The sequence below is a fragment of the Acomys russatus genome, chromosome 19 (genome assembly GCF_903995435.1).
Source record: "Acomys russatus chromosome 19, mAcoRus1.1, whole genome shotgun sequence".
Classification (NCBI taxonomy): Eukaryota; Metazoa; Chordata; class Mammalia; order Rodentia; family Muridae; genus Acomys; species Acomys russatus.
Genome location: NC_067155.1, coordinates 41,251,755 through 41,264,715, shown reverse-complemented (window position 1 = coordinate 41,264,715; position 12,961 = coordinate 41,251,755). Strand labels below are relative to the sequence as shown.

The following is a 12,961-nucleotide window of genomic DNA, read 5'->3' as shown; positions in this document are numbered from 1 at the left end:
CTTTCTCTATGGCTGCCCCTGAAGCCTCCCTCTCCCTAGCCCTGACCCCAGCCCTTGGTTTTCCATTCCCAGCATTCGCCAGTATGAGCTTGTGGTCCATGAAGACATAGATACTGCCAAGGTCTACACGGGTGAGATGGGCCGTCTGAAGAGCTACGAGAGCCAGAAACCGTGAGTAGAGGAAGGAATGTGGGGCTGACAGTCCCGGGGCCCCTTGTGTACCGTCACCTCAGGGAGACATGTGTCCCACCAGAGCGAGCATGGTAGGGACACCAGCACTGTTGTGTCCACTGTCTGGAAGGGCACAAGTTGCCCTAAGGGATGGGTACCACTCCCCGCTTCTCAGGCCTCCGGAGCCAAGCCCTGGCAGGGCAAACTTGGGCAAAAAGTCTCTAAGGTTCCTTTCCGTAGAATCCACTGCCATGGGGGATGTAGCTCCACTGTTGCTTACCTAACACGTGAGGCCCAGGGTTCCATCCCCAGAACTGCACGAACTACGCGTGGCAGCACACACCTGCAAGCTTAGCACACAGGAGTGGAGGGAGGAGGACCAAAACTCCAATTATCCTCAGCCGTGTAGTGGGTTCCAAGGCAAGCCTGGAGTACATAAAACCATTTAAAAAGTCCAAATCACGTTGCTCACTTGACCCTCCACATCCCTGGGTGCTGTCCAGATTCATGCTAGAGCCTCCCCAGTCACCCTGCTCACACCGAGCCAAGCCAGCCATTCTGCTGGGGCAGGCTCCTAGATCTGTCGCTCCTGGTCTCTGAATACAAGTGCAAAAGCCACGTGCAGTGCAGATATGCAGGCCCTAGGTAGCTTCCACCCCGTGGCCCAGCCTGCTTCCTGCCTGTGTCTCTTTGCTCTGCCCACTTCATTGCACTTATGGGGCTAGGCCAGCCCTTGTCACATTCAGTCTGGCTCCTTCATGTCCCTTGAAGGCGCAGAGGCCCCTACCAGCTCTAGTTCCCAGTATAAGCAGGTCCCAAGCCAATCACTGACTTTGTTTCTTCACATCAGCCCCTTTGATGCCAAGAATCCATTCCTGGCTGCTGTCACGACCAACCGGAAGCTGAACCAGGGCACCGAGCGGCATCTAATGCACCTGGAATTGGACATCTCAGACTCCAAGATCAGGTACCTGCCACCTCCCGTCTCCCCTGGGGCAAGCCTGGCACCAAGTCGCCTGCTCGCTTCCTCCTGAGCCTTGTACCTCGTCTAGGTATGAATCTGGAGACCATGTGGCTGTGTACCCAGCCAATGACTCAACCCTGGTCAACCAGATTGGGGAGATCCTGGGGGCTGACCTGGATGTCGTCATGTCTCTAAACAATCTCGACGGTGAGTTCTAGAATCGAGGGCCTTGTCTAGGCCTGAAGGTTGACTGCTGCTATGGCCTGTGGCCCAGGTGCTGATGGCCTGCTTGATGGCCCATGCCCCAAGCCACCATCTCTGTGTGTAGAGGTCTGGCTTGCTCGCCCGTTATCCCTTCATAGGTATGGAGGACACCTGAGGCCAGAAGGCAGAGCCAGCCCTGCTTCCCAGACAGCTAGGAAAGGCGCTCAGCCACCACAGCTTCCTGGACAGGAGCTTGGTGCTTGTGTCCCAGGGCCTTCCACTGTGCACAGGCATCTAGTACCCACCCACGTCCTGCCGCTGCCTTAGTGACCTCCAGTCAGAGCCACACTGCCGCCCGCCCCCTCCCACACGATGTGCTTCCTCCAAGGCCTGGCAGCCTACAGTGGGCACTTCCTGCCTGGCCTGAAGTTCAAGCCACAGAGTCTAGGAGGCAACAGAGAGCAGACTAGGGGGCCAGCTTCCTGCTACAAGGGCCCACAGTGTCCCCACCCTCCCGTGACACCCCACCCTGCCCCAGGGTGTGACCCTTCACCCCAATCCGATCTATCTTCCCTGCTGCAGAGGAGTCCAACAAGAAACATCCATTCCCCTGCCCCACCACCTACCGCACAGCCCTCACCTACTACCTGGACATCACCAACCCACCACGCACCAATGTGCTCTATGAGCTGGCGCAGTACGCCTCAGAGCCCTCGGAGCAAGAGCACCTGCACAAGATGGCGTCATCCTCAGGCGAGGGCAAGGTGAGCCTGTGCACCCTCTGCCTCTACACACACTCACACCCCCTGCCCCCCTCCTCCACTCCCCCCCCCCCCCCCCCCCCCCCACCCTGGCTTCTTGTCCACACCTTCCTGCCCTGTCTCCTCAGGAGCTGTACCTGAGCTGGGTGGTGGAGGCCCGGAGGCACATCTTAGCCATTCTCCAAGACTACCCATCACTCCGGCCGCCCATCGACCACCTGTGTGAGCTGCTGCCACGGCTGCAGGCCCGCTACTACTCCATTGCCTCATCCTCCAAGGTGAAGGGCACCAGCTCTGCCAGGGAGGCACCGCGCAGGGCAGTGGACTCTGGATACCCGGCAGGGGAAGCCGCTGAGAAAGGGCCTCAGGGGGTTGAAGCCAGGCTCACGGCAGTCCTTCCTCCAGGTCCACCCCAATTCCGTGCACATCTGCGCCGTGGCTGTGGAGTATGAAGCTAAGTCTGGAAGAGTGAACAAGGGGGTGGCCACCAGCTGGCTTCGAGCCAAGGAACCAGCAGGAGAGAATGGCCGCCGGGCCCTGGTACCCATGTTCGTGCGCAAATCTCAGTTCCGCCTGCCTTTCAAGTCCACCACACCGGTCATTATGGTGGGCCCCGGCACTGGGATTGCCCCCTTCATGGGCTTCATCCAGGAGCGAGCCTGGCTTCGGGAACAAGGTAAGCCATGGTACTCTGGTTTGGTGGTCAGCCGGAGCCAGCCAGAGCACTCCCCTTCACCACAGCCTCACCCCTGCCCAGGCAAGGAGGTTGGAGAGACACTGCTATACTACGGCTGTCGGCGCTCGGATGAGGACTATCTGTACCGTGAAGAGCTGGCCTGCTTCCACAAGGATGGTGCCCTCACACAGCTTAATGTGGCCTTTTCCCGGGAGCAGGCCCACAAGGTGAGGCAGGCAGCTGCGCTGACGGGCTGGGCTGCCCCTTGAAGAGGCAGTGCTGTGGGGTCTGGACCCTGCTCACAGCTGCCCCCCTCCCCCAGGTCTATGTCCAACACCTACTGAAGAGAGACAAAGAACACCTGTGGAAGCTGATCCATGAAGGCGGGGCCCACATCTATGTCTGCGGGTGAGTAAAAAGGACCGGGGAGGCACTGGGTGCTGACCACCCTACAGGGTGGCTCCAGCAAGTCCCCTCACACCTTCCTGTCCTCACCTCTTCTCCACCCAGGGATGCTCGAAATATGGCCAAAGATGTGCAGAACACCTTCTATGACATTGTGGCTGAGTTTGGGCCCATGGAGCACACCCAGGCTGTGGACTATGTTAAGAAGCTGATGACCAAGGGCCGCTACTCATTGGATGTGTGGAGCTAGGAGCTGCGGCCCCCCACCCCGCGCTCCCTGCAATCACTCTAACTCCCTTCTGCCGACCTCCACCTCTGGTGGTTCCTGCCTGGCCTCGACACAGGGAGGCCCAGAGACTGACTCCTCCTGGCCTGAGTGATGTCTTCCTGGGCCCCTAGGCTGAGCCTGGTCCACTGTACCAGGCAGCCCAGCCCCAGGGCACATGGCAAGAGGGGGACCGGACCCACCTTTGGGTGATGGGTGCCTTAGGCCCTCGGCAGCTGTACAGAGGGGCTTTTCTCTCCACTGAGCTGGGGTGCAGCCCCACCATATGATTTTGAATGAGTGTACATAATTTTAAATAACCTGGCCCTTGGAATAAAGTTGTTTTCTGTATTTGCCTAGTGTTGCTTGAGCCGATATGGGGTCTATTTTGAGAGCTGCTTCACTTAGACAACCCCTGTCTCCCCAGGCCAGGAGCCAAGAACCAGTGCCATGTTGGGGGCCCAGGCCCTGCCACCTCCCCTGGGAGAATACATGCACAGTCCACCAGGCGTGTCCACACCTCGCTCTTCCTTTATTGAGGCCCAGAGCCCAAATCCTGTGAGCTGGGCTCCAGGCCCAGGCCTTCCTCAGGGCCCACAGAGCCCACGAAGCCCAGGGGGCACAGAAGGGAGGACCCCCTCATGACACACGGGGGTGCCCCAACCTGCCACCCCACCTGGCACACAGGTCAGAAGCCCCTTTGGGGCTGGCATCAAGATGCAGCCTAATCCTTCTTGTTCCCATGCTGCTGGCTGTGGAACTTCTGGTGCACCACTCGGAGGGTGGTGAAGAAGTTGCCGAGGAAGAGGAGGAGGAAGGGGAAGCCACACATGAGCACCTGCAGGGGCGGGGAAGGCCAGGGGCGGGTCAGGTCAGGTGAGGTCTCAATGGGATCTCTGTTGCATCCCTGCCAGACCGCGTGCTCACCTGCCACTCCTTGCACTCAGGGTCCTGGGCCAAGTTGAATAACGTCAATGCATTAAAAAGTTGCCAGAACTGTAAAGGAGAGGGGTCTGTCAGTAGGATTAGTGTTCACTGGGCCTTGGGGACAGGTGGACACCCAAGGGATGGATGAGGACACCCGGGTATGACTTACATGTCCAAAGAAGAGGAACGGAAGCAGAAAGGTGAGGCCCCTCCACATCCAAGACTGGAAGCCCTCTATAGGGGGTAGGAAAAAGCCGAAGAAGTAGTGACCAAGCTGGAAGGGACAAGATAACTTTCACTCAGGAAAGCCCCCCCACCGCCCTCCTTTTCCCTCAGGACTGCAGAACAGGGCCAACTGACTCACCCACGGTGAGATCCATAGTGTGCCGTTCGCCCAGGGCTCGCAGGCGGTACAGGCACCCGCTCTGATAGTAATACTGCAGAAACTGCACAAAGCCTGGGTGGCCGGGGCAGGTGGGCGTGTTAGACCAGCTCTGGGCCACAGGCTCTCTTCCCCCTTTGTCCCCTTCCCTAGCAAGGAAACTCACTCTGGTACATGGAGAAAGATAGGAACTGGTTCCGGAACTTCTGGTACATGAGACCATCTGGCCTGAATTGAGGGGGAAAGCAGAGGAAGGCGGGAGGTCTGAGACCCTGGATCTTCTCCCTTGCCCCAACTCCCCTGCCAGCTTAGGTCTTGGTCACTCACCAGGTCAGCATGACTCCTGACAGGAACGTGGACACGTAATGATGGAAAACCCACCAGCCTTTAATCCTGTAAGAGGGCAACAGTTACTCCAGCCAGGCACAAGGCTCCCATAGATACAAAGTATCTGTGTGCCACAACCCACCCCTGCTGCGCATGCGCCTGTGCACGCCTCTTAACAGCATCACCTGGAACCATTATTGATGAGGATGCTCTCCCGGATGGTCAGCGTGCAGTAATACCAGACCAGCAGGAAATTGAAGGCAGCATCTGTCACCCTGGGGAGTAGGGCACAAAGAATTGACATGGGAACCTTGCCCCTGACACTGTCCCAACCCACACACAGACCCAGACACTCACCTGGAGTTGAGCAGGAAGCGGCAGGTGAAGGAGATGACAATGAGGATGATGGTGAGGTAGAGCTTGAATTTCTCATACTCGTCTTTGTAAGCGAACCTGATGGGGACAGAGGGACAGGCATTCTCACTCACAGTGAGCAGGCCACCCATGCAGGGTGGGGGTGGGGGTTCCATTTGCCACCATGCCCACAGGTCACAGACCAGCCTGGAGAAGTCAGACCCAGAACCCAAAACCTCACCAACCAAAGTCAGGGCAGAGGTGGATGGGGACCCCTGGGCGAGAGCCAACCCTTGACAACCACCACCACATACTTAGCCTGCTTGCTCAAAAGTGTTACGTTGACATTTCCCAGAACCAGACTCAGGTACAACCTAAGGGACAGAAGGAGGCCTGAGTGACAGAGAAAACAGACACCACAGTCCAGGCACAGCTGCCCTCCCTGCGGCCTTGGTATACCGTTCTAAACTTAGGGGGTGCCACTGACCAACCACACACTGCACCCCGCCTCTCTCCCTGCCTGCTCCTCAATCCTGTCCTTGGGGTGAACAGTATCTCCAGCCTGTGGTGTTTCGCCTGGGACCTCCCTCCCCTTGGTGGCGCCCTGAGAGACCTGGCTTTCTTTCCCCATGGGAAACCATTCTCCCATCCCAGACCACTCCTCAGGTCTGGGCATGGGAGTCGGTATCTGAGTGAATGGCATCTGTTGCTATCCCATAATTCTTTGCTTTTTCTTTTCTTTGTTTTTTGAGACAGGGTTTCTCTGTGTAGCCCTGGCTGGTTCTGAACTCACAGAGCTCCTGCCTCTGCCTCCCAGAGTGCTAGGATCAAAGATGCTCCCACACCAACACCAGCACCAATGTCAACACCACAGCTGCCACTCCCATCCCCGCTCCCCAGCTCCCATCCCCCCTCCTCCCCAGCTCCCATCCGCCCCTCTCCAGCTCCCATCCCCTCTTCCCCAACTCCCATCTAATTCTTTGACTTTTTCAACTTTTCAACTCCAAGAAACTCAGCCCTGAGTCCTTCAATGCTTCCCGTACACAGCCATGCATGGGAGCTCCTTCCCACCTCACTGGCCTCCCTTCCAAACTCCAGGTGGAGGGGGGCTCAACTGGCAGAGTGCTTGCCTAGCTCCCATGAGCTCCTGGGTTCTGTTATTAGCACCACACAAAAACTCACACGTATTCTGGTGCCTCATATTTGACCATGTCCCCTGGAGGGGGAGACCTGGTGGCACTCAGAGGAAGGACAGCAGGCTACCAAGAAGAGACTTGATACCCTATGAGCATATACAGGGGGAGGAAGTCCCCCTCAGGCACAGTCATAGGGGAGGGGAGTAAGGGGAAAATGGGAGGGAGGGAAGAATGGGAGGATACAAGGGATGGGATAACCATTGAGATGTAACAAGAATAAATAAATTAAAAAAAAAAAAAAAAAAAACGCACACGCGTAATCCCAGGACTTGGAAGGTGGAGGCGGGACCAGGAGTTGAGGCTCGTCTGGCCTACAAGACCCTGTCTCAAAAACAAGAAACTAAAAACAAACAAACAAAAAAAACCCACAAAAACCAGGCTCCTAGTGTTTGTACCCCTCTCACTAACAATGCCTATCTGTCCTCAGGCAGAGACACTCCAGGCGTGACAGCAACACTGTGTCGCTTACTGAGCAGCTGCACTCAGTAGAGGGGGACTTCTGTCCCCGCTCAGGCCTAGGCATGAGATGCCTGAGGCTGGAAACTTGAACTCTTCTCCCAGCTGTCTGGAGTTACGGTTGCTGTGATGAAACAGCAAGGTCAAAAGCAACTAGGGAAGGAGAAGGCTTGTTTGGTTTACATATCCTGGGTTGCATTTCAGTGAAGAAAGCCAAGGGAGGAGCTCACAGCAGGAGCCTGAAGGCAGAAGCTGGTGCAGAGGCCACGGAGGGGCGCTACTCACTGGCTTGCTCCTCATGGCTTGCTCAGTCTGCTTTCTTTTTTTGTTTTGTTTTTAGCGTTGGCTGTCCTGGAACTCGCTCTATAGACCAGGCTGGCCTCGAACTCAGGGAGATCCACCTGCCTCTGCCTCCTGAGTGCTGGGATTAAAGGCACCTGTCACCACCCCCAGCCAGAGGCAATTTCTTAATTGAGGTTCCCTCATCTCAGGTAATTCTATCTTGTGTCAAGTTGACTAAAAACTAGCTAGGACAACTGATTCCTTGTCAACTTGACACTGCAATGTTATTTAACATAACCTTTCCTTTCTTGTTCATCCCCAAGGTCTCCTATTAATAACTATCATAATATAAAACATATCACCAACTTGAAATTAGTACAAACTTTACCAATTCAAACATTTCAAAAGTTCAGTCTTCTTAAAAATTACAAAGTCTAGCCGGGCAGTGGTGGCGCACACCTTTAATCCCAGCACTCAGGGGGCAGAGGCAGGCAGATTGTTGTGAGTCCAAGGCCAGGCTGGTTTACAAAGCGAGTCAAGGACAGCCAAAGCTACACAGAGAAATCCTGTCTCAAAAGAAAAAACAAACAAACAAAAAATTTTACAAAGTTCTGAGCCGGGTGGTGGTGGCACATGCCTTTAGTCCCTGCACTTGGCAGGGAAGGCAAAGGCAGGCGGATCTCTGAGTTCGAATCCAGCCTGGTCTACCGAGCGAGTTCCAGGACAGCCAGGGCTATACAGAAAAACCCTGTCTTGAGAAACAAAAAGAAAAAAAAAATTACAAAATCCCTTCTAAATAGTAAAAGTCTCTGTAAAACTCCAAAATCAGTTTCAAAGTCTCTCAGCTGTGGGCTCCTGTAAAATCAAAATTAACTTAAACACTTAAGAGGGAAGAGCCAGGGCACAGTGACAAACTAAACCAAACTCCAACTGTATAAATAACCCAGTGTCCAATATCTGGGACTCACCACTCTGAGCCCACCAAACGGTTACTTCTCTGGTTCCTCCCTCCCCAGCCTTCACTTCATAGTCTCCTCTGTGCAGGCTGGCTCCACTGCACAGCTGTGTGCTCGCTCTCTCCCTCTCCCTCTCCCAGGATTGTTTGTCTTGGTTTTGTTTTGTTGAGACAGGGTTTCTCTATGTAGCCTTGGCCCTGGGCTCAAACCCACAGAGTTCTGCCTGCCTCTGCCTCCCCAGTGCTGCTCTTTTCTCAATCATTGCTAATTCTTCAGCCCCAGCTGACCAGAACCACGGAATCTTAATTCTAAATAGAAAATGTCCACAACAGAATCTTCAAACTTGCCCCTGAACTTCATAGCCCAGGCCTCCGCCGCCTGCACTGCTCTCAGAATTCTTTTTCAAAGCCCAGCAAGGCCAGTGACTTTTCTAGCCCCAAGTTCCAGAGTCCTTCCACAATTCTCCCACAACAACACAGCATCACGCTATATCCTGGTACCAACTTCTGTCTTAGGGCTACCACTGCTCAGATGAGACAGCACGACCAAATATGGCTTGAGGAGGAAAGGGTTAATCTGGCGTTCATATCCTGAACCACCATCCACTGAGGGGAGCCAAGGCAGGGCAAACCTTGTGACAACCTGGAGGCAAGAGCTGATGCAGAGGCCATGGAGAAGGCAGGGTTGGTGTGGGGGGAGGAGAAAGGGTGAGGCCTGCTTTCTTATAGAGCTCAGGACAGCCAACCCAGGGATGGCACCACCCACAATGGGCTAGGCCCTACCCTCTTCAATCACTAATTAAGAAAATGCCCTACAGGCTTGCCCACAGCCTGATCTCAGGGAGGCATCTTCTCAGCTGAGGCTCCTTCCTCTGATGACTGTAGCTTGTGTCAAGTTGACATGGACTCACCACCCAGGGTACTCTGCATATTTTGCAAGCACTTTAACAAGTCAGCTACCTCCCCAGCCCTTGGTTTGGCTTTGGCTTATATCTTATTTTTGTACATATAGGTGTTTTGCCTGCATAGATGGATGTGTACCATGTGTGTGCCTGGTGCCCCGGGAGGCCAGAGGGTGGTGCTGCATCCCCAGGAACTGAAGTTGCAGACAGGTGTAAGCTACCATGTAAGTGCTGGGAAATTGAAACCTGGTCCCCTGGAGGGGTGACCAGTGCTCTTGGTCATTAAGCCATCTCTCCAGGGGCTGCCACCACCTTTTTGAGGGAGGGTCTCGCTGTGTGGCTCTGGCTAGCCTGAAACACCCTCTGTTGACTAGGCTAACTCTGAACTCACTATGTAGTCAAAGAGAACACTGGACTCTCTCTCCTGCCTAAGCTTCCATAGTGTTAGCTCCACAGGCTTGTGCTAGCTCACTCCTCACCTCTGAAGAGGACATGGGCATCCTGGTAGCAGGAGGTTGTGTCTGGCCTTGTGGGGTTAGGTGTCCGTCACTGAGGCCCCAGTTCCCTGAACACCTCCTTTGAAGCTCCCAGACAGCCGGACCAACAATCTGGCCTCCTTTACTGACTGAGTGGCAAAGAGACAGGGCTAGGGCATCAAATCCTTGGACCTGGGAGAAGGAAGAGCTCACCCGTTCTTCTTAGGCAAATAGGCTTCCATGTCGAAGAAGAGGCCCTGGCGTTCCTTCATCTGGTTTTCCAGCTCCTGCGCAGCCTCCATGGACTCGGATGGGAGAGAGGGTCTGCATCTGGGAGCACGGCAAGGGGGCAAGGGTTGGTCAGAGCGGGTTGGGGAGCCCAAGGGAACCCTTTGGGATAGAGGAAAGGGACAAAGGCCAGGGAATGGAAGAATAGGAGAGCCATGCCAGGGCAAGCCCAGAGGCACCCCCAAGTCAACAGCACCCACCCCCAGCAGGATGTCACCCCCACCCTCACTTTTTCAGCACCAAGGCCAGCTCCTGGAGCAGCTTCTTCTGGCGCGTGATGGAGGTTGTACAGTTGTCCTGGAGTCTGGTCAGCTCCTCCAGCTTCAGGCGGTACAGGCGGTGTGTTTCCTAACGTGGGGAGAAGCCATTAGCTTGACTGGGGAGCTGCCTGAGCAGGGAAGCAGCTATCTTCGAGGTAGAGCTTTCTGGGTTTGCCCAGGAACCTCCCAGAGATTGCTCTGCCCCTGAGAAGCCAGGAGCTAGGTTCCTTCCTGTAAACTCAGACCCTCCATAATACACGTCCCTAGCAACGGGTCACTTGTCCCCAGCTCTGCGTAGGATCTTTCTGCTACCTGAGCCATCTGGACCCTTTCATACAGTTCCTCCTATTGTGGTGACCCCTCCCCCAACCGCAAAACAGTTCTCGGCGCTAATTCATAACTGGAGCTTTGCTGCTGTTATGAACCTAAATGTAAATCTCCCCGTCTTCTGGTGCTCTTAGGTGACGTCTGTGAAAGGGTCCTTTGACCCCCCAGGTTGAGAATTGCTGCTCTTGACCAAAGGGGCTGCTTGAATCCACCACCTTTTCTGTTCCTCCTACCTACCCAGCCTGAAAGAATGGAAACCAAGAATATCTCTGACGCCTTCCACCCAGGCATTCCTGATGTTTCCTCTCAGATAGGTTAAAGGTCACCAGGCTTCCCGCCCTAAGGCCAATCCCTCCCATCCACTCCCCTCCTACAAGCACCTTTGGCCCAAAGCTTTCCCCCAAGCACTTTGCCCTAGTGGGTGAACCTTGTAAGATGCAACCTAAAGACAGGGCAAGGGGCAGTGTGGGGAAATTAAGGCAGAGGCTGGGAGACTTGGAGCTGTCTAGGCCTCAAGAGAGTCCTAGTACCAGCAGGCTGGGGAGAGCTGGCACCTGCAGTGGGCACGCGAGACTGGGCACAGGCCAGTAGAGGCAAAGGTCTAACCTAGTCTCTAGTTGGCCAGGCTCCACTATTTGGGTCTGTTTCTCATGCCAAAATAGGCTGCCACATCCTCCTCGGATTCTAGCATATGCTATCTATTCCCAGTGACAGCCTTCCTGGAAGCAGTGGCTTCCTTCTCTCTGGTATGGGGACAGAGTGGCCACAAATGACCCGATCCTGGGACTGGGAGGTTTTCCAATGGTCTCTCTACTAGGCCAGGAGGTCCCGGCAGAGTCTGCCCCGCCCACCTCTCCCAACAAGAAAAGAGCTACAAGCGCAGGGTCAGGCCTCCTCCTGTCCCTAGGTGGGCGCTGTTCCTCGGTCTCAGATGGCTGAGATTCCCCATCCGGGCCTGAATTTTACCTAAACTTGCTTTTCTGCAGCGTTCAGCAAGGAGTTAGCCAAGGGCGAAGACGGCGTTGTCCCGCTGCACGTTTACAGGGTGACTGACCTAAAAGGCTGGGCCCGCCTGCGCTCTGTCCCTCTAGGAAGGGAGCGGGGTCCCAGAGCGGGTAGCGGTACGGAGGGAGGGGCAAGAGAGGAGTTCAGACCTGTTTTCCAGGCCTTTGCACAAAGTTGAGATGGCCCGGTACAGAGGGTTCCCACCCAGGCACGCCGGGCACCCGCGGGCAGTCGAACATATAAGGAGGAAAAGTGGGGGGAGAGCTTCGACCCCTGACCCCTCCGAGCTACCCTATGTGTGACCTAGGGCTGCCCGACCCTTGTCCCCGCGACAGAGAGACGTGGCTCGGGACGTGGATGGCCGCAGGGACGCTCACCTGGATACCTTGGAAGTCCTGCTGCAGATCTTCCCAGTTGCGCAGGCAGTCGCCCAGCGGGTCTGGGGGCGGGGACTGCATGTCTTTGTCCACGCCACGGGCCGCGGGGAGCCGCGAGTGGGGAGGACGGAGTTGCAACCCCGGCCGGCCGGAGGCGCCTCCGCCACCGCCCCCGTCCGCTTCCGGGCTCGCGCTGCCGAAGCTGCCAACGGGAAAAGGCCCGGCGTAATCCGCGCGCGAGCCCCGCCCCTAGGAGCAGCCAATCGGAGTCAGAGACGGAAACTGGGCGGGGCCACGTGCCCGCAGGGCGTCTCCTCCTTCAGTGACCGGACCTTCGCGCTCTACTTGCAGGGTCCGCTTCCTTGGACCACTCACAAAGCAAGGCGACACGTGTTTCCAACATTTTAAGGTTGTTGGGTTTTTTTTAGCATAGCGTCTCTCAGTGTAGCCCTGGCTGGTCTGGAACCGAGAAATACCCCTGCCTGTGCCTCCCAGCGTGCCGAGATTAGAAGCTTCAAATACTTTGTCCTTGAGAAGCAGAGCTTCTCTAGGGCTAGCCCTTGTCTCACAGCTTCTACAGACACCCTTTTCCTGGCCCAGAGCCCTAGGTACTCACCTCCCCTGTCCCAAGTTTGTAGGCTGCCTCTCCTCAAGTACAAACTTAACTCCCCACCTGCTCCTGCTGAAGCCTTACCGGTGCAGAGATGTAGCTGAGTCAGTAGAGTGCTTGCCCAGCATGCAGGAAGCACCACATAATGAACCAGATGCGGAGGCACATGCCTGTGATTCCAGAACTTGGGATTTGTAGGTAGAACGAACTGAAGTTCCAGGTCATCCTCATGGGGACACCCACCCTCCCCCCCCTTTTTTCCCCTTCTTTTTGTTTTTTCGGGACATGGTTTCTCTGTGTGGCCTTGGCTGTCCTCAACTTGCTTTGTAGACCAGGCTGGCCTTGAATTCACAGTGATCCTCAGGCCTCTGCTTCCCGAGTGCTGGGATTC

At 55.6% G+C, this 12,961-nt stretch overlaps 2 protein-coding genes across 2 annotated transcripts in view; one reads left to right on the top strand and one right to left on the bottom strand.

Annotated features, from left to right (window-relative positions):
• Positions 1–3,808, top strand: part of LOC127202626 (NADPH--cytochrome P450 reductase) — a 37,148-nt gene extending 33,340 nt beyond the window's left edge. Inside the window, exons 8-16 of the mRNA XM_051161311.1 lie at positions 73–171; positions 1,022–1,138; positions 1,224–1,342; positions 1,922–2,103; positions 2,229–2,378; positions 2,506–2,776; positions 2,858–3,003; positions 3,099–3,184; positions 3,287–3,808. Of these exons, the coding sequence (XP_051017268.1) occupies positions 73–171; positions 1,022–1,138; positions 1,224–1,342; positions 1,922–2,103; positions 2,229–2,378; positions 2,506–2,776; positions 2,858–3,003; positions 3,099–3,184; positions 3,287–3,431 (1,315 nt within the window). The 3' untranslated portion in view covers positions 3,432–3,808. The remainder of the gene's footprint in view (positions 1–72; positions 172–1,021; positions 1,139–1,223; positions 1,343–1,921; positions 2,104–2,228; positions 2,379–2,505; positions 2,777–2,857; positions 3,004–3,098; positions 3,185–3,286) is intronic.
• A 151-nt stretch (positions 3,809–3,959) lies between these two features.
• Positions 3,960–12,167, bottom strand: Tmem120a (transmembrane protein 120A). The gene is made up of 12 exons (XM_051161285.1): positions 11,961–12,167; positions 10,221–10,339; positions 9,917–10,033; positions 5,751–5,810; positions 5,440–5,535; positions 5,268–5,357; positions 5,083–5,148; positions 4,922–4,983; positions 4,738–4,830; positions 4,543–4,607; positions 4,374–4,442; positions 3,960–4,284 (listed from the first exon to the last, which is right to left on the bottom strand). The coding sequence occupies exons 1-12, from the start codon at positions 12,039–12,041 to the stop codon at positions 4,171–4,173; spliced, it is 1,032 nt and encodes a 343-aa protein (XP_051017242.1). The 5' UTR covers positions 12,042–12,167; the 3' UTR covers positions 3,960–4,170.
• Positions 12,168–12,961: the final 794 nt, after the last annotated feature.

Excerpts from the sequence above, each read along its gene's own strand:
- Tmem120a (XM_051161285.1), bottom strand. The coding sequence starts at position 12,041 with ATGCAGTCCCCGCCCCCAGACCCGCTGGGCGACTGCCTGCGCAACTGG. Across the intron at positions 4,984-5,082 it reads TCAGGAGTCATGCTGACCTG|GCCAGATGGTCTCATGTACC; the intron begins GTGAGTGACCAA and ends CCCTCAATTCAG. Across the intron at positions 4,443-4,542 it reads CGTTCCTCTTCTTTGGACAT|TTCTGGCAACTTTTTAATGC; the intron begins GTAAGTCATACC and ends TCTCCTTTACAG.